This window comes from Lithobates pipiens, unplaced genomic scaffold, assembly GCF_037356315.1.
Source record: "Lithobates pipiens isolate NorthernLeopardFrog02 unplaced genomic scaffold, aLitPip1_a1.2 Scaffold_23, whole genome shotgun sequence".
Taxonomy (NCBI): domain Eukaryota; kingdom Metazoa; phylum Chordata; class Amphibia; order Anura; family Ranidae; genus Lithobates; species Lithobates pipiens.
The window spans coordinates 50,798,187-50,816,268 of record NW_027507785.1 but is presented as its reverse complement, the minus strand read 5'-3'; the positions used below and the strand labels follow the sequence as shown (position 1 = coordinate 50,816,268).

Genomic DNA, 18,082 nt, shown 5'->3' with positions numbered 1-18,082 from the left:
AAACACACAGATCCCAGAGGCAGCGGGGAGCGTCCTTATTGCGCAGCGCGATTCGCGCATGCTCAGTAGGGAACCGGGAAATGAAGCCGAAAGGCTCCATTTCCTGATTCCCATACCCAAGATGGCGGCGGCAGGACCCGACAGACGACCTAGAGATCGGCTTCGGGTGCCGACATCGCGGGCGCGCTGGACAGGTAAGTGTCACTATTTTAAAAGTCAGCAGCTGCAGTATTTGTAGCTGCTGGCTTTTTAAAAAAAAAAAAAAAAACGCGGAGTCCCGGTGGACTCCCGCTTTAATACTTGGTACAAAATGCTTTGTTGGTAATGACGGCTTCAAGGCGCAGGCCCCTGTATGGGGAAACTAGTCGCATGCGTTGCTCGGGTGTGATTTTGTTCCATTCTTCCACACACGGTCTTCAAATCCTGAAGGTGCCGTGCAGGGCCGCTGTTGAAAATCATGGGGCCCTGTACAGCCTTCCTGATAGGGTCCTCCAACCTCACCTGAACCCCCCCGAGGTGCAATGGAAAAGCGGCACTGGCTTTATCCACCTACACCCCGAAAATGAAAAAAAATTCCCTTCTCTGCTCCCACCTTCCGGGCCCCTCTGTTGACGTGATGGGGTCAATGGAAATGTATTTTAAGCCCTGGTAAGAAGACGGGGGAGTGGTCTAGTAAAATTTAATTTATTCATTGAGACAAAAAGTGAACAATAAAGCTGTCCAAGGATGTCAGGGACAAGATTGTAGACCTACACAAGGCTAGAATGGGCTACAAGATGCACCACCAAACGTACAAAATCAGAAGGGGGTCAAATACTTTTTTTCCCCTTACTGTAACTTAATTTCTGAACTTATTTGTTTTGGTGTCTTTGTATGTATGGATTGCATAGGTTGGTACCGACATGTGGTGAGGATTTCATGTCAATAGCACCTTTAGAAATATATTTACCTAGAAAAATGGTGACGTGTTCAATACTTAACCAATTTGCGCCCAAGCTATAGCCAAAAGACGGCTGCAGCGCGGACGCTAACTGCCGGGAGGGTGTCCCTGGACGTCCTCCCTTTAATTTCCCCTCTGCACGCCGCTGCGGGCGCGCATCGGGGAAGTTCTGTGCTGGCCGTGTCCCCTGGACACAGCCAGTCACAGATCGCTGTAAACGGTCAATCACAGCGACCGTTTACAGCGTGATCGGCGTGCCCAATGAGAAATGATCTCATATGTAAACATATGAGATCATCTCTCATTGCTGGCTTTCCCTCCTCAGACAGACAGCATATGAGGAGGGAGAGATGAACCGCTGCATCTCTGCAGCGGTTAGTGTAAAAAAAATAAAAATACAGTGCCCATCTGTCCCCACTGCCATCTGCCCCCAGTGCCATCTGTCATCAGTGCCACCTGTCCTCAGTGCCACGTATAAGTGCCACTTGTCATCAGTGCCATATCAGTGTCACGTGTCATCAGTGCCACCTGTCAGTGTCACGTGCCATCTGTTATCAGTGTAACGCGTCATCAATGCCAGGTATCAGTGCCACGTATTAGTTCCATGTGTCATTGTCCTGGTGCTCCAGGGCCTTCAAAAGTGTAATAGGTAGTCAACAAGTCAGATGTGTAATTTAGGCTCCTAGAACATGCGATGGTGCTCCCTGCATGTTGGGCCTCTCTATGTGGCCAGGCTGTGAAAAAGTCCCACACATGTGGTATCGTAATACTCAGGAGCAGTAGCAAAATTTATTTTGGGGCATTATTTGTGGTATACACATGCCACGTGAGAGAAATAACCTATTACAATGACAATTTTGTAGAAAAAATTTTTAATAAAATAAAAAATCTTGATTTTGCAAAGAATTGTGGGAAAAAATTACAACATCAAAACGCTCACTATGCCTCTTACTAAAGACCTTGGAATGTCTACTTTCAAAAAAGGGGTCATTTGGGGGGTATTTGTACTTTCCTGGCTTGTTCGGGTCACAAGAAATGAGATAGGCCACCAGTACATCAGATGTGATCAATTTTGTGCGATTCGCACCACAGCTTGTAGACTCTCTAACTTTCACAAAGACCAAATAATATCCCCTAATTTGGGGTTATTTTTACCAAAGAGATGTAGCAGTATAAATTGTGGCCAAAATTCATGAAGAAAAATTAATAATTTGCAAAATTTTATCACAGAAACAAATGTGCTTTTTTTCAAAATTTTCGTTATTTTTTCATTTATAGCGCAAAAAATAAAAAACACAGAGGTGATCAAATACCACCAAAAGAAAGCTCTATTTGTGGGAAAAAAAGGACAAAAAATTCATTTGGGTACAGTGTTGCATGACTGCGTAATTGTCATTCAAAGTGTGAGAGCACCGAAAGCTGAAAATTGGTCTGGGCAGGAAGGGTGTTTAAGTGCCCAGTAGGCAAGTGGTTAATTTATTCTGCTACTGCTCCTGAGTAACCACCTGACTACAGGGCACTTTCACCCCCTTCCTGCGCCGGCCAATTTTCAGCTTTCAGAGCCGTCACACTTTGAATGACAATTGCGTGGTCATGCAACACTGTACCCACACTACATTTTTATCATTATTTTCACATAAATAGAGCTTTCTTTTGGTCTCATTTAATCACCACTGGGTTGTTTTTTATTTTTTTTTACTAAAACAAAAAAAGGACTGAAAATTTTTTAGGTGGGTATAAAATTTTGCAAACAGGTAATTTTTCTCCTTCACTGGTGTGCGCTGATAAAGCCCTAATTATCAGTGTAGATGTCCCTTTAACACAAGACAGTTATCGTCTCTTCTCCCTTCCCACCACTTTAACATTTTATTTTATTTTTTAGTTTTTTTTCAAATAACAAACATATCATACTTACCTCCACTATGCAACTCCTTTTGCACAGAGTGGCCCAAACCTCGTATTCTGGGGTCCTTCAGCGGCTCTCTTGGCTCCTCCACGCATCAGATAACCCCCTAGGAGAAGAGCTCTCCGAGGGGGGTTACCTTGCGGGTGCTCGCCCGAGCCCAGCATCCGATGCAGGACTCGGCACGTCATTGGATTTGATTGAGAGCAGCGGGAGCCAATGGCTGCGCTGCCATTAATCTATCCAATAAACAGCCGAGAACCCCCTAGGACAGAGACGGCGTGTCTGAGGATTCAGGTAAGTAAAATGGGGGGAGGGGGAGCAGTCACTGACAGGTGTTTTTTTTACCTTAATCCATAGGATGCATTAAAAAAAAAAAAAAAAAAAAAAAACACACCTTTACAACCCCTTTAAGACACAGGAAATCGAGTATTTTATTTTTTTTTTTATTGGTTTCCATGTTGTATACAGATTGGTAAAGTCCAGACATCGGAGAACCATTCTATTTAAACCTGCAATAAAGAACTTCAACTATGACAAAAGGATATACATGTATAATAAAACATGACATGGCTCACACAAATAACGCGTCAACACATAAGAATTATACCTGGAAGTTTCTACATGTCACACTACCTGGCAGTGATACAAGGGAAGTTTAAAACCGAATTCTGCTAAAAACAACAAAAAGCTAAAATGTTGGGTAGGTGGTGATAAGGGGCCATGCAGTGTCCTCTAGGGCCACTAGAAAGGCCCCAGAGTTCTGTTTCTGTATAAAATATTAATATTTTAAGTGTAACTTAAAAGTGGTTGTAAACCCTTACAGACCACTTTGTGCTACAGGTAAGCCTATAACAAGGCTTACCTGTAGCTACCCAGGTTATCTCCTAAACCCGCACGGTGTAGAAGATATCCCCTGTATTTGCATGTGCCGACGTCATTGGCACATGTGCACTGACACAAACTGAAGCAATTGCATTTATGTGCCCCTGCTTCAGTGAGTGTACCGTTACCGCGCACATGCGCGGGAGTGACATCAACACAGCTACGGTCAATCACAGCTCCGGGACCAAAATGCCCGAAAGTAACCCCCAGAGCGGTGTATGGCACCACAGTGAGGGCTTCGATCTCAGGTGAGTATGCTATCTATGCATACTCGCTCATTATGGCTTTGTCTTGCAAGTGTGTGTGTGTGTGTGTGTGTGTGTACACACATTGGTGAATACACCCCTCCCATTTTAAAATATTTTCTTCTATCTTTTCATGTGACAACACTGAAGAAATGACACTTTACTACAATGTAAAGTAGTGAGTGTACAGCTTGTATAACAGTGTCAATTTGCTGTCCCCTCAAAATAACTCAACACACAGCCATTAATGTCTAAACCGCTGGTAACAAATGCGAGTACACCCCTAAGTAATAATGTCCAAATTGTTCCCAATTAGCTATTTTCCCTCCCTGGTGTCATGTGACTCATTAGTGTTAAAAGGTCGCAGGTGTGAATGGGGAGCAGGTGTGTTAAATTTGGTGTTATCGCTCTCACTCTCTCAAACTGGTCACTTGAAGTTCAAAATGGCCCCTCATGGCAAAGAACTCTCCGACGATCTGAAAAAAAGAATTGTTGCTCTACAAAGATGGCCTAGACTATAAGAAGATATTGGCCAGGACCATACAGCAGTTTAACAGGACAGGTTCCAGTCAGAACAGGCCTCATCATGGTCGACCAAAGAAGTTGCGTGCACATGCTCAGCGTCATATCCAGATGTCGTAATTTCTTCAGTGTTGTCACATGAAAAGATATAATAAAATATTTACAAAAATGTGCAAGGTGTACTCACTTTTGTGAGATATATATTATTTTTTACTTTTTACACTTGCCTGCAAGACCAGCTCCCCACCGCCCAATCAATTAGCAGTAAAACCAATAACACAAAAAACAAAACAAAAAATACTACCCTCAGCCTGACTTCTAGGAGGCACAGGTGATGTCACAGTGCCTTACCACTGCCTCCTGGGTACTTGAACTGCCATGAGAAAGCATCCCAACCCATTGAAGGAGTTCATTCTTGCTGCATTTCAAGTGGCCATGAGGCAACAGTGAGGGGCACTGACATCACCCGAATCATCTAGAAGGCAGGGTCAATTATTTTTATTTTACTTCTTGTAAAATCTTTATTGTTTAAGTGTTATTTACAGCTATTATGGGGGGGGGGTGACAGGTAAGAAGACCGCCTACTTGAATGGAAGGTCCGCTTTAAACAGCTCTTAGCAAAACAAATGTCCCCACTGGAATATTTCCTCTCTACACCCATATTGGTGATACTTCAAAATGTGGGCTTCCCCTCCTGGCAACAATGGACACCAGGACAAGGAGAGAGGATCAACCTTCCCAATGGGGGGGGGAATGACGACAGCATTAGAAACTGGACAGGGATTCCAACCTCCCACCACTTCAACCAAAGCTGAAAAAATAAATTTCTAGCTATAGAGACACTTTGGGGTCGATTTATTAAAACAAAATCTGGCGCAGCTCTGCATAGAAACCAATCAGCCTCCAGGTGTTTTTTTTTTTTGCCAAAGCTTAAATTGAACAATGCAAAGTTAGAAGCCGATTGGCTACCATGCACAGCTACACCAGATTTTGTATTCTGCAGTGTTAGTAAATCAGCCCCAATGTGTTCTGTTCAGTAGTGATGTACACGTGCATTGAAACTATACAGTGCCTACGTGACTAGTTATGTAACTGGTTTTACAACAGCAGTTGTTCAGCAAAGGTAGGGACTACAGTGTTTGACATAGAGGCTGACATTAAAGAAAAATCGAATAAACCCACAGTCACATGAAAAACTTTGAAAATGACTCCAAAAATATGTTCTAAATTATTATAAAACTATTTTTGGGTGCTAAAAATTGGGGAAAAAAAAATAATCATGAAAATCGCCATATGATGCTAGGTTAAAATGCTCTTTTTTTTGCTTACATGAGACACACACACACACACATTATATTTATATATACATATCCCCCCCCGCCCCCCCCCCCCAAAAAAAAGGATATACAGTATCCTTATAGTTAGAATGTCATATAATATGTATTATAATAATTATTTTATTAAAGTGGTTGTAAACCCTTACAACACACTTTGACCTACAGGTAAGCCTAGATTAAGGCTTACCTGTAGGTCCAAGAAATATCTCCTAAACCTACACGGTTTAGGAGTTATTTTCCGAAAGACAGGCACCGCCGTAGACAGCGGCATACAGGCGCACTGGGCGCGCCGCCGTCAACGGCGATATGTCGTGCGTGGCGGCTCCCGTGCGCATGCGCTGGAGTGACGTCATCACGGCTTCGCCAAATGACAGTGGCGGAGAGGTGAGACCCACCTAGAAGATTGATGCGCCAGACTACAGGGGACAGTGGTGACTTCGCTTGCTCCTGTGTCAGGTAAGTGACACATAATGGACTACTATGCGATGCACAGTAGTCCATTATGCTTTACCTTTGCAGGGAATGAAAGAGGAAGTAAACTCATCAGGGTTTACTTCCTCTTTAAAAAGTTAGTATTTCATGGATGCAAAAATCCCAAAATCAATCTTTCAATATGTTTTTGTTTTTCAAATTTCACATTATTCATCTTCTTTAGTTGTTCCAGCACCCCCCGGGGACAATTTGTCACTTTGTTCCATTTTGATTGGTGATGTGGATGCTGAGCTAGTGTGGTCAACAGCTCGCCCCTCATCCTACCCCCCATCACCACCACTGTAAGGCTGGACTGCGTGATTTGTGCAGGTCTGTGCTTCCCGACACAGGGATGCACAGGTGTTGGTGCTGGCTGTCCATAGAAAGTCTATTGTGACACGCGGCTTCAGGAACAGAGCTGCTGTGTCCCAATACAACATGCGGGTGCAGGTGACCAAACGCACACAGCGAGAGTGAGTTCAGAGACCTGCATGTCATATTGGGAAACAGCAGCTGTCACTTCCTGCGGCACGCTGACAACAGGACTGCTAATTGTGAGACAATAGCTTAGCGTTGTCAGTCAGCAGAAGAAACTGCTCTTACTGGCTGGATCCCCAGATAAGAAACTTTGCTACAGAATTTACCAAGAGAAAATTGTATACAAGGAGAGATGATCCAAAGCACACCGAAAAACTGATTTTGGGTTTATAAAACACTTTAAAACAAACAGTCTGCTAATCAGATAAGCACCGTCATTAATATATTTCACAACAACCCTCCCATGTGACTGCGCTGACCAGAGAAAAACACAAATTTCTTCTGGCACAACTTGCCAAAAGGTGGTGCCTCAGATGCTCTTCCCACTGGTCAGCATGGTCATATGGCTGCATTGACCAATGAGTGCTTGCCCTTAAAAAGCTATATGATGGATACTCCCTCCAGGGCTGTATAAACATGCTTTACTGGCAGCATGGGAAGATTGAAGTAGTTCAGGAACCTTTTCTAAAGTCGGAGTGACTTCAGTAGTGCTAAAACTGCTCTCATTGACTAACATGGCATTTCACACGTCATGCGAATTGGGGTCTCACAGGTCGGATCCCAAGTCACGGCAGTGTGAACCGAGCCTTAATGTTCACAGCCTGGGCGCAGGTGCACTTCAAATGATAAATGTCACGTTTTATGTAGAACACAAACCGCAAAACTTCACAAACGCAATAAAAAGATGTAAGTACAAACATTAAAACAGAAAAAAATTATATTTAGGAGTATTTATGAAGACTCTGCAGCATCTGTGCATAGTAACCAATTAGCTTGTAGCTTTCATTCCCAATGTTTTAAAAAAATATTTTTAGATTACCCCCGCTTACCGGGAGGTGGTTATCAGCAGATCTCAGATACTCACCCATCCAGCTTAGTCCCTCTGCGATCCTCTCATGCCCTGCCACCACTCTGTCCCGTGCCGCCATATGCTTATTGACATCATGGGAAGGCCCCTTGGCTTTTCTCGGTTCAGCGGGTAGGCCTCCTGATGTCGCACAGATAGGCGCACCCCCCCCCCCCCCCCCTGAATGAAAGGCTATGCTTACTGGGATATGTGACGGCCACATCCCAGGAGCCACAGCGGGTAGTGTGTGCGTCATTTACCAAGGCAAATTACGTGTGGGGGGGGGGGGGGATGGGAAGACGTGCAAGGGGCCCTTATTGATTTCTAAAAACAGATTACATGTACAGGCTGGGAGGAGGGGTGGAGTGGAGGAAACTTGCTTAAAAGGGTGAAGGGCCCACACTCAAACTGTGATTTTACATGCCTGGGGTGCCATTCAGAATGAATGGCGGCTCGTGCATTTCCGCAGAGGAGTGGGTTTTTAGTACGGGTGAATGTGAGATTTGCATCGGTTCCCCAATTGGCAACCTCTCACAGAGGTGTGAACGTAGGGTAACTGATCACGCTGAAGCAAGTTGGTTACTGGGTACAGCTGCTTTCGTTTTAGTAAAGTCCCCCCGTTATAAAATAAAATAAAAAAAATATACACATGTTTTCTCCCCATAACCTCAGTTAAAACAGGACACCAGTTTAAGTAAAAAATGCCCAGCAGTAAAAATAAAATAAAAATCTTCAATTTGGTGTGCTTTTTCTGCCACTAGATGGCTCTGGGCTGCCTGACAGCCCACTTCCTATGAGCCTGGGCTGTCATGGACACGCGCCCCCCCCCCCCCCCCCCCCCCCAGGGAAGTGTTGTCAGGTTGGCCTAGGCTCAGTATCACCACATCTAATGGAGGGGGATGTGTAGTGCAGCAGTAAGAACTCCGCTCTGCCACTGGAGATTACAAAGGGTTTGTGATGTCACCAGACCAGCCAGCCCCTTGGAAAAACAAGGTGGGAATTTTTTTTTTTTAAAGGGAGGGGGGGATTTAAACTGGAGTTCTGCTTTAAATATAACTGCTTCAGCTATTTGGCTCTAGTTAAGAATCCAGTGCCGCCATTGGCTACTGGCAAGCAGATGATACAGGAAGACTATGGAAGAGCAGGAATGTGCCAAGTCTATAAATGCCAGTGTGAGATCAGCGGATTCCTCAGTGGTCCCAGAACCACCACATTTCAGAGGGCACCAATCTTCCCCAAATGTTCTGTATCAGGGATATTGGCACCACAATGTCCGACCATCTCCGCGGTTCAGGAGCCCTCTATGCCTTTACTGTATTCCCATTCCAGGAGACAACTCACGCGTTTTCTAGCTCGGTTTGCTCCCAGAAAGTAAACGCTAGTCGCCGTAAGTCCCTTCCCAAACTTGGACGGTTTTCCAAGTCGTCGTAGAGGGACGTCACGATATCCAGCTTCCTGTAGTCTTGAGGTTTCACTAGACTTCGGATCATCTGGAGGCAGCACTCTTTCAGGGTAAAAACTGAATTGGGGGAAAAAAAAAAAAACAATATAATAATTCCAGGAATGCCTAAAGTTGACAATGTGGATGGAGATGTGCGTTTTACTCTGTTGTGTCCTGTGCAAAAGTGTTTACACAGCGACTGCTGTAACTTTGAGGTGTCTGGGAGGAACGGTGCCCCCTTCATGGCACCACTGGCCGAGGAACAGTGCCCCCTTCATGGCACCACTGGCCGAGGAACAGTGCCCCCTTCATGGCACCACTGGCCGAGGAACAGTGCCCCCTTCATGGCACCACTGGCCGAGGAACAGTGCCCCCTTCATGGCACCACTGGCCGAGGAACAGTGCCCCCTTCATGGCACCACTGGCCGAGGAACAGTGCCCCCTTCATGGCACCACTGGCCATGGAACAGTGCCCCCTTCATGGCACCACTGGCCATGGAACAGTGCCCCCTTCATGGCACCACTGGCCATGGAACAGTGCCCCCTTCATGGCACCACTGGCCAAGGAACAGTGCCCCCTTCTTGGTACCACTGGGAGAAAATGATGTCTCATATCAATGGGAGGAATATGCCACAGGGGACTGGATAAAGGCAAGGGCCGCATCCAGCCCCTGTGCCACAGTTTGGAGACCACTGGTCTAGTGGTCCACTCTTTTCTGTTCTCCTCGCTCTCCATACATACAATCTAGGGCCAGTTGTCCTGCATTGTATGTGATGACATCAGATAACCTGAGACTAGAGGGGCAGCAAAGAAAGCAGTTTCAGGTACCGGTTACACAGCATGAAGGAAGCCCGCAGGGGCACAAAATGAGGTATTACTGGTTATTCTTCTTCCCTTATGTCAGCATTTAACCTTTGCAGTGTGGAGGAGAACTTGGGAGTTACTAAAATAGAACTCTGCAATCGTGGAACGTGCCGACTGGCAGCTCTAGCTCTAATTTACAAGAGGTGTGTTAGAGCACTGCAGAGAGACCACTGCTTCCATACAGAGAGAGCAAGGATCATGCTCTGCCGCATATTGCTGGCCTGGGATGGGGGAAAAAAAATAAAATAAATCACATGCAGTGTTGTATGTAGAATGACACGTGTTCAGTTACCTGGCAGATAGATGTTCACAGCCGGCGGCGGTCCGTTCACATAGGGGGTCGGAATGTACATTTCCTGCTCGTTTACCAGCATTGCCACATCAGTCTCCGCTTCACGGAACAACCAGATATGATCTACAAGACAGAGGGAGAAGAAAAGAGGGATCACTGAGCTGAAGAGTCGCGTCTGATGACCGATGTGTATTCTAATGACGGGTACATACTCCATGCAGGAGAGCGTCCAGCATCCCTGCCAACTCTGCTATAGCGCCCTAATATTTATTTTTGCTGCATGTGTCCCAGTAAGGAGATTTCCCCTAACTTCCTGTTCCAGACACACAACAGGAAGTGAGAGGAGATCTCTCCAAAGAGAGACAAATTCCCATTTTAGGCTCACACTGGCAGCAGTCTCAATCACGTCTCTGAAAATCGATCTGTGGCGAGTCACTCTGCAGGTGGCAGCAGGGCAGTGGCTTCAGGATGCTCAGGAGGGCGAGTCAGCAGGTGTGCCACAATAGGAGGTGGCTTTGTAATTCAGGCGCCCTGTGCCCGAAAAGGGGTTGGGCGCCTGTATGGACACACCACCAATGGGATTGGTGCTGCTCTGTGCGAAGCAATTACACAGTGCGGGGAAGTAGAACGTGTTTGTTATTAAATAAAAAGATCCTTTACAATCACTTTAAGACCGTTGTCACCAGAACAGACATCCCCACTGGGAGATTTTCCCTGACTTCCTGTTCTGGTGACAACTCCAGTATCAGATTTGCCATCTCTGGTCACTGGGAAATTAGAGAAGGCGAATCTCCTGAAATAGCAATGAAAACAAAAACAAACAGGTCCAATCCTTCCCGACTTCAGCCCAATGAGAAATACGATTTTGGTTGGAGATATACTTTATTATAGTAATCTAAGCCCTAGAAATCCCCCCTCCCCCTCTTACCCTCCACCTGGGGTCATGAGAGCAGACATACCCCACTTGGGGTAGAAAACCTAATCACCCCACTCCCCCTAGGGGTACAAACCAGACCCCTCCCCACAGGGGTACAGGACCAGATTCCCCCCCCTCTTCCCCCACAGGCGTACAAGACCAGCCCCCCCCTCTTCCACCCAGGGGTACAGGACCAGATCCCCCCCCCCCTCTTCCCCCACAGGCATACAAGACCAGCCCTCCCCCCTCTTACACCCAGGGGTACAGGACCAGATTCCCCCCCCCTCTTCCCCCACAGGCATACAAGACCAGCCCTCCCCCCTCTTACACCCAGGGGTACAGGACCAGATTCCCCCCCCCTCTTCCCCCACAGGCATACAAGACCAGCCCTCCCCCCTCTTACACCCAGGGGTACAGGACCAGATTCCCCCCCTCTTCCCCCACAGGCATACAAGACCAGCCCCCGCCCTCTTCCGCCCAGGGGTACAAGACCAGAACCCACCTTCCCACCCCCCCCCCCCCAGGGGGTACAAGACCAGACCCCCCTCCCTCTTCCCCCCCTGGGGTACAAGACCAGACCCCCCCCCACTCTTCCCCCCAGGGGTACAAGACCAAACCCCCCCCTTCCCCCAGGGGTACAAGACCAGACCCCCCCCCCCCTTTCCCCAGGGGTACAAGACCAGACCCCCCCTTTCCCCAGGGGTACAAGACCAGAACCCCCCTTTCCCCAGGGGTACAAGACCAGAACCCCTTGCCCCTCCTACCCCGGTAGGTGTTCATCTTCCGTCCTGTCCCGGGTGGGATGGACGGGTAGGGCTGCGGCTCCCCCTTGAAGTTCATCCATATCGGCTGCACCAAGCGGGGGCTCCGGTTACAGAACACCACCTGGATGAGCTCCCGGCTGTTGATAGAGCGGAGCGTACGAAGGGTGGAAGGCGGCGGGGAGATCTCTTGCGGCATTCCGAGGCTTCGCAGCTCTTACTAGGCCGGAGAAGCGCATCACCATAGCAACCGGAAGCTGCACGTACGCAGCGCGCCGACGTCACACGCTCTAGCCAAGCTTTGCGTCTGCTCCACGCTCAGGAATTAAACGTCACGCGCCTCGGTTGGTGTGAGGAATTCTGGGAGTTGTAGTAACCCCAGCAGCCAGAAGGTGGGCGGGGCAATCTCTTAAAGTGTCACTCAGATTGTTTAACCACTTGTCTAACCACGCAGATTCATCATTTTTCTTTCCATATACAGCAAAATCAGCCTTTTTTTGCTAGAAAATTATTTATACTACCTAAAGAACTGTATATTTTCAGAAAACAGGGGCCCTGGAGAACAAAAGGTGCAATTTGTTTTAATGACACAGATATTCATCAAATGCAAAAATGTTTTGTACATTTTTTTGTAAAGAATACATTAAAATAAATGTTAGTACACACAAGAACAACGTAATACCTTTTTTTTTTTTTGGGTAGAATTTTTTTTTTTTAAATAAGTAGAACCAAGTTAACAGATCCCAAACATGCCACTTCAGCTCCGGAAGATTTACCCCCTTCCTGACCAGGCCATTTTTTGCGATATGGCACTGCGTTACTTTAACTGACAATTGCACAGTCGTGCGACACTGTACCCAAATTATTTTTTCCCCTCAAATAGAGCTTTCTTTTGGTGGTATTTGATCACCTCTGTGGTTTTTATTTTTTTGCGCTATAAACAAAAAAAAATGTAAATTTTGAAAAAATAAAATAAAAAATAAAAAAACAATTTTTTTTACTTTTTGCTATAAAAATAATAATAAAAAAATATATAAAAAATCACATATCTTCATGAATTTAGGCCAATATATATATATATATTCTGCTGCTTGTTTTTGGTAAAAAAAAAAAAAAATCCCAATAAGTGTATATTAATTGGTTAGCGCAAAAGTTATCACGTCTATAAACTATGGGATAGATTTATGGCATTTATTATTATTTTTTTTACTAGTAATGGCGGCGATCAGCGACTTATAGCGGGACTGCGACATTGCGGTTTGACATTTATACACTAACTGACCCTTTTGACCCTATTTGGGGGACCAGTGACACGAATACAGTGATCAGTTCTAAAAAATATGCACTGTCACTGTACTAATGACACTGGCTGGGAAGGGGTTAAGATCAAAGGGTTAACCGTGTGCCTAACCTGTGCTTAGTTACAGTGGGTGGGGGGGGAGGTGCTTTACTAGAGGAAGGCAAGAGATCTGTGTCCCTGCTTTGCAGGAACACAGGATCCATGCCTTCCCTACTGACAGAACGTTGATCTGCCTTGTTTACATAGGCAGAGTGTCTCATTCTGGCTGTGTCCCGAAAGGATCGGCGGGTCCCGGCGTACGCCGATTCCGCCGGGCATGCTGATTGGCTCCCGCTGTGATTGGGTCGCCGGCGCGCGCACGTGAACTGCAGGATCACGCACTAAGTACGTGATCCTGCACAGGAGAGCCGCCTTGTATGATCAGCAAGTGGATAAAATTAAGCGCACCTGGAAATGGAAACCACAAAAAAAAATCCAGTACTCAAAATTCGCAATTGCGACACTTTCAAAGCCTTTCGAAGTCATCTGTTCAGAGTTAAAGAGGAACTGCAGTCTGCTCACATAATCTGTAATAAAAACATCTTTGCCATTCTGAAGCTTCCCTCCAACCACTTTGCATATTATTTTATATATATACTGTGATTTCTGTACTTGCCAAATATGCTGCAGAAATCTCCCTCCACTGAGTCTGGCTGCAGCCATTTTAACTGTGGACAGCTGAAGCTGCTGCCTGTTTACTTCCTGGATTTACGCCGAGGCACGCCTCCGGCTCTGCAGCTCTCATTGGCCCTCTTATGACTCTCTCGCTTCTTGGCAAACTCACAAGAGTGAGAGAGGGAGCTGTGCATGATTTCATAAGCCTAGGCTAACGACCAGAAAAACAGGAAGTGGGCTGTATAAGGGATTTACTGGCAGAAAAAAAATGTTTTACTATCCAGTTAAAACAACAATACCAAGGGCAGAAGATTTATTAGATGGAAAGATGAAAAAATGACCGAAGTTCAATTTTAACTGTGAATTTTGTCTCTAAAATGATTGCTCTCCTCTGACGTTCGTGGTAAAACCTTATATGCGTGGTGCGGTTGGTGCTTACATGTGCATACACTCCTCACACGCGTTTGCATTCATGTGTATGGGCGGGGTGATGGCGGTGCTTTTTTTTTTTTAAAGTTATTTTTCTTTCATTACAATTTCTTACTTTTTTTATTTTTTCGCTTTTTTTTTTTTTTTTTTGCTTTATTGCCATCATAAGGAGGCCAACAAGCTCCCTATGTGATAGCATTGGGCAGGCGACCGGTGCTCTTAATTTATTAGACCCCCTGACATCTTCTCCCCTGCAGATAATCAAGCACAGGCAGTGGTAGGTGGGACCGGAGAGGTAGGGGATTGCACTGGAGTACAGTTCTCATGGGGGGGGGGGGGAGGGGCGCTCACTCTCCACCTCCTCCATTCACCAAATACAAGGCATTCTGTGACTGAATCTTTGACGTGATGAGGGAATCTCTGATGGGAGGACCTCTGATGTGTTGGGGGGGGGGGATCTCTGATATGACAGGAGGACCACTGATGTGATGGGGGTCTCTGACGGGAGGATCTCTGATGTGATGGGGGAATTTCTGACGGGAGGCTCTCTGATGTGATGGGGGAAATCTCTGACGGGAGGACCTCTGATGTGATGGGGGGGAATCTCTGACGGGAGGATCTCTGATGTGATGGGGGAAATCTCTGATGGGAGGACCTCTGATGTGATGGGATGTGATGGGGGGATCTCTGATGTGATGGGGGGATCTCTAACAGGAGGACCTCTGATGTGATGGGGGGGATCTCCGATGTGACCGGAGGACCTCTGATGTGATGGGGGGGATCTCTGATGGGAGGACCTCTGATGTGATGGGGGGATCTCTGATGTGATGGGGGGGATCTCCGATGTGACCGGAGGACCTCTGATGTGATGGGGGGGGATCTCTGACGGGAGGACCTCTGATGTGATGGGGGGGGGGGGAGATCTCTGACTGGAGGACCTCTGATGTGATGGGAGGACCTCTGATGTGATGGGGGGGAGGATCTCTGACGGGAGGACCTCTGATGTGATGGGGGGGGTCTCTGATGGGAGGACCTCTGATGTGATGGGGGAGGATCTCTGACGGGAGGACCTCTGATGTGATGGGGGGGGATCTCTGATGGGAGGACCTCTGATGTGATGGGGGGGAATCTCTGACGGGAGGATCTCTGATGTGATGGGGGAAATCTCTGATGGGAGGACCTCTGATGTGATGGGATGTGATGGGGGGATCTCTGATGTGATGGGGGGATCTCTAACAGGAGGACCTCTGATGTGATGGGGGGGATCTCCGATGTGACCGGAGGACCTCTGATGTGATGGGGGGGATCTCTGATGGGAGGACCTCTGATGTGATGGGGGGATCTCTGATGTGATGGGGGGGATCTCCGATGTGACCGGAGGACCTCTGATGTGATGGGGGGGGATCTCTGACGGGAGGACCTCTGATGTGATGGGGGGGGGGGGAGATCTCTGACTGGAGGACCTCTGATGTGATGGGAGGACCTCTGATGTGATGGGGGGGAGGATCTCTGACGGGAGGACCTCTGATGTGATGGGGGGGGTCTCTGATGGGAGGACCTCTGATGTGATGGGGGAGGATCTCTGACGGGAGGACCTCTGATGTGATGGGGGGGGATCTCTGATGGGAGGACCTCTGATGTGATGGGGGGGAATCTCTGACGGGAGGACCTCTGATGTGATGGGGGGGAATCTCTGACGGGAGGATCTCTGATGTGATGGGGGGGAATCTCTGACGGGAGGACCTCTGATGTGATGGGGGAGGATCTCTGACGGGAGGACCTCTGATGTGATGGGGGAGGATCTCTGACGGGAGGACCTCTGATGTGATGGGGGGGGGATCTCCAATGTGATGGGGGAGGATCTCTGATGTGATGGGGGGGGATCTCTGGCGGGAGGACCTCTGATGTGTCGGGGGGGATCTCTGACGGGAGGACCTTTGATGTGATGGGGGGGGAGGATCTCTGATGCGAGGACCTCTGATGTGATGGGGGGGATCTCTGATGGGAGGACCTCTGATGTGATGGGGGGGGGGATCTCTGACAGGAGGACCTCTGATGTGATGGGGGATCTCTGATATGACGGGAGAACCTCTGATGTGATGGGGGGGGGAATCTCTGACGGGAGGACCTCTGATGTGATGGGGGAGGATCTCTGACGGGAGGACCTCTGATGTGATGGGGGGGGGGATCTCCGATGTGATGGGGGAGGATCTCTGACGGGAGGACCTCTGATGTGATGGGGGGGATCTCTGGCGGGAGGACCTCTGATGTGTCGGGGGGGATCTCTGACGGGAGGACCTCTGATGTGATGGGGGGGGATCTCTGACGGGAGGACCTCTGATGTGATGGGGGAGGATCTCTGACGGGAGGACCTCTGATGTGATGGGGGGGGGGATCTCCGATGTGATGGGGGAGGATCTCTGACGGGAGGACCTCTGATGTGATGGGGGGGATCTCTGGCGGGAGGACCTCTGATGTGATGGGGGGGGGATCTCTGACAGGAGGACCTCTGATGTGATGGGGGATCTCTGATATGACGGGAGAACCTCTGATGTGATGGGGGGGGATTTCCAATGTGATGAGAGACTTCTGATGTGACGGATCTGCACTGCTCTGATTGGCTGTCTAATTCTCAAAAAGCTCTGAAGTAACGCTCATAGTGTACAGGGAGGAAATGGTTATGTAACCCTCATTATAATCACAAAACACCACAATGTCGTATTTACTATCCGCCTCATTATCTCGCTGCAAGGCGTCCCCGCCAGACACTAATTACAGTGGCGTGACATAATCGCATTATTCCATTTCCTGTGTTGATTTGGGGCGTGGAATCACTGCGCAGCTCTGGATGATAATTCTGTATGATCCACAACTTCCCTAGAAGACATTATGCAGCTCATTACATGCAGTACATGTATGATAATGGGACGCTCCACCCGGGACGGATATTCCCGTGTCCTGCTGCTGCCTCCATTCATCAGCTCATTGCATTTATACATCAGTTTCCTGTCACATTCATTTTATTAAAAGGAAACAAAAGATCAATATAAGAATACATTGTATCCAATTCCAGCCTAAGTGCCCGTTCACACTACCGCGACTTGTCAGGCGACTTAGCCGCCTGACAAGTCGCGCTCCGTTCTGTACTATGGAACCGTTCTAATAGGAGCGACTCAAGTCGCTCCGACTTAGAAAAAGGTTCCTGTAGTATTTTCGGGGCGACTTCAGGCGACTTGCATTGACTTCTATACAGAAGTCATTTTGCAAGTCGCCGCTGAAGTCGTGTGCAGGTCGCGTCTGTGAGTCGCGCTGCAAGTCGCGTCGCCCCTGTGTGAACGGGCACTAAACCTAACTATTCTTTTTTTTTTTTTAAAGAAGTCCCCTCCCCCCTCCTAACACTGACATCCCTGGCTGGAGGACCTTCAGCCTCATCTAACCCTGGCCCACCCATTTCATTCATTGGATTTCAGCCCATTCAGCATGCCCCTCCCACCACACAAATACAATTTTTTTTTTTTTTTAAGCAATAGGTTTCAGCCCCCCCCCCCCCCCCCATTCTCCTTCCTCGTCTAGACAGATGACATCAGTGCCCCCAGGGATATCCCAGGAGGCACCGGGGGCACTAGTCGTTCCATTCACTGATGGAGGAAGGGGAGGGGCCTAGTGGCGCAGCACATAATGTTCCCCGGTGACATCATCGGGGGAGGCAGTCAGCTCTTCCAGGTTTAGGGGCAGCC

General features: G+C 47.8%; 1 protein-coding gene across 1 annotated transcript; it reads right to left on the bottom strand.

Annotated features, from left to right (window-relative positions):
- Positions 1–3,252: 3,252 nt before the first annotated feature.
- Positions 3,253–12,237, bottom strand: VHL (von Hippel-Lindau tumor suppressor). Its single transcript, XM_077451582.1, has 4 exons — positions 11,966–12,237; positions 10,286–10,408; positions 9,029–9,206; positions 3,253–4,618 (listed from the first exon to the last, which is right to left on the bottom strand). The coding sequence occupies exons 1-4, from the start codon at positions 12,159–12,161 to the stop codon at positions 4,597–4,599; spliced, it is 519 nt and encodes a 172-aa protein (XP_077307708.1). The 5' UTR covers positions 12,162–12,237; the 3' UTR covers positions 3,253–4,596.
- Positions 12,238–18,082: the final 5,845 nt, after the last annotated feature.

Excerpts from the sequence above, each read along its gene's own strand:
- VHL (XM_077451582.1), bottom strand. The coding sequence starts at position 12,161 with ATGCCGCAAGAGATCTCCCCGCCGCCTTCCACCCTTCGTACGCTCCGC. Across the intron at positions 10,409-11,965 it reads GAAGATGAACACCTACCGGG|ATCATATCTGGTTGTTCCGT; the intron begins GTAGGAGGGGCA and ends TCTGTCTTGTAG. Across the intron at positions 9,207-10,285 it reads TGTGAACATCTATCTGCCAG|TTTTTACCCTGAAAGAGTGC; the intron begins GTAACTGAACAC and ends CCCCCAATTCAG.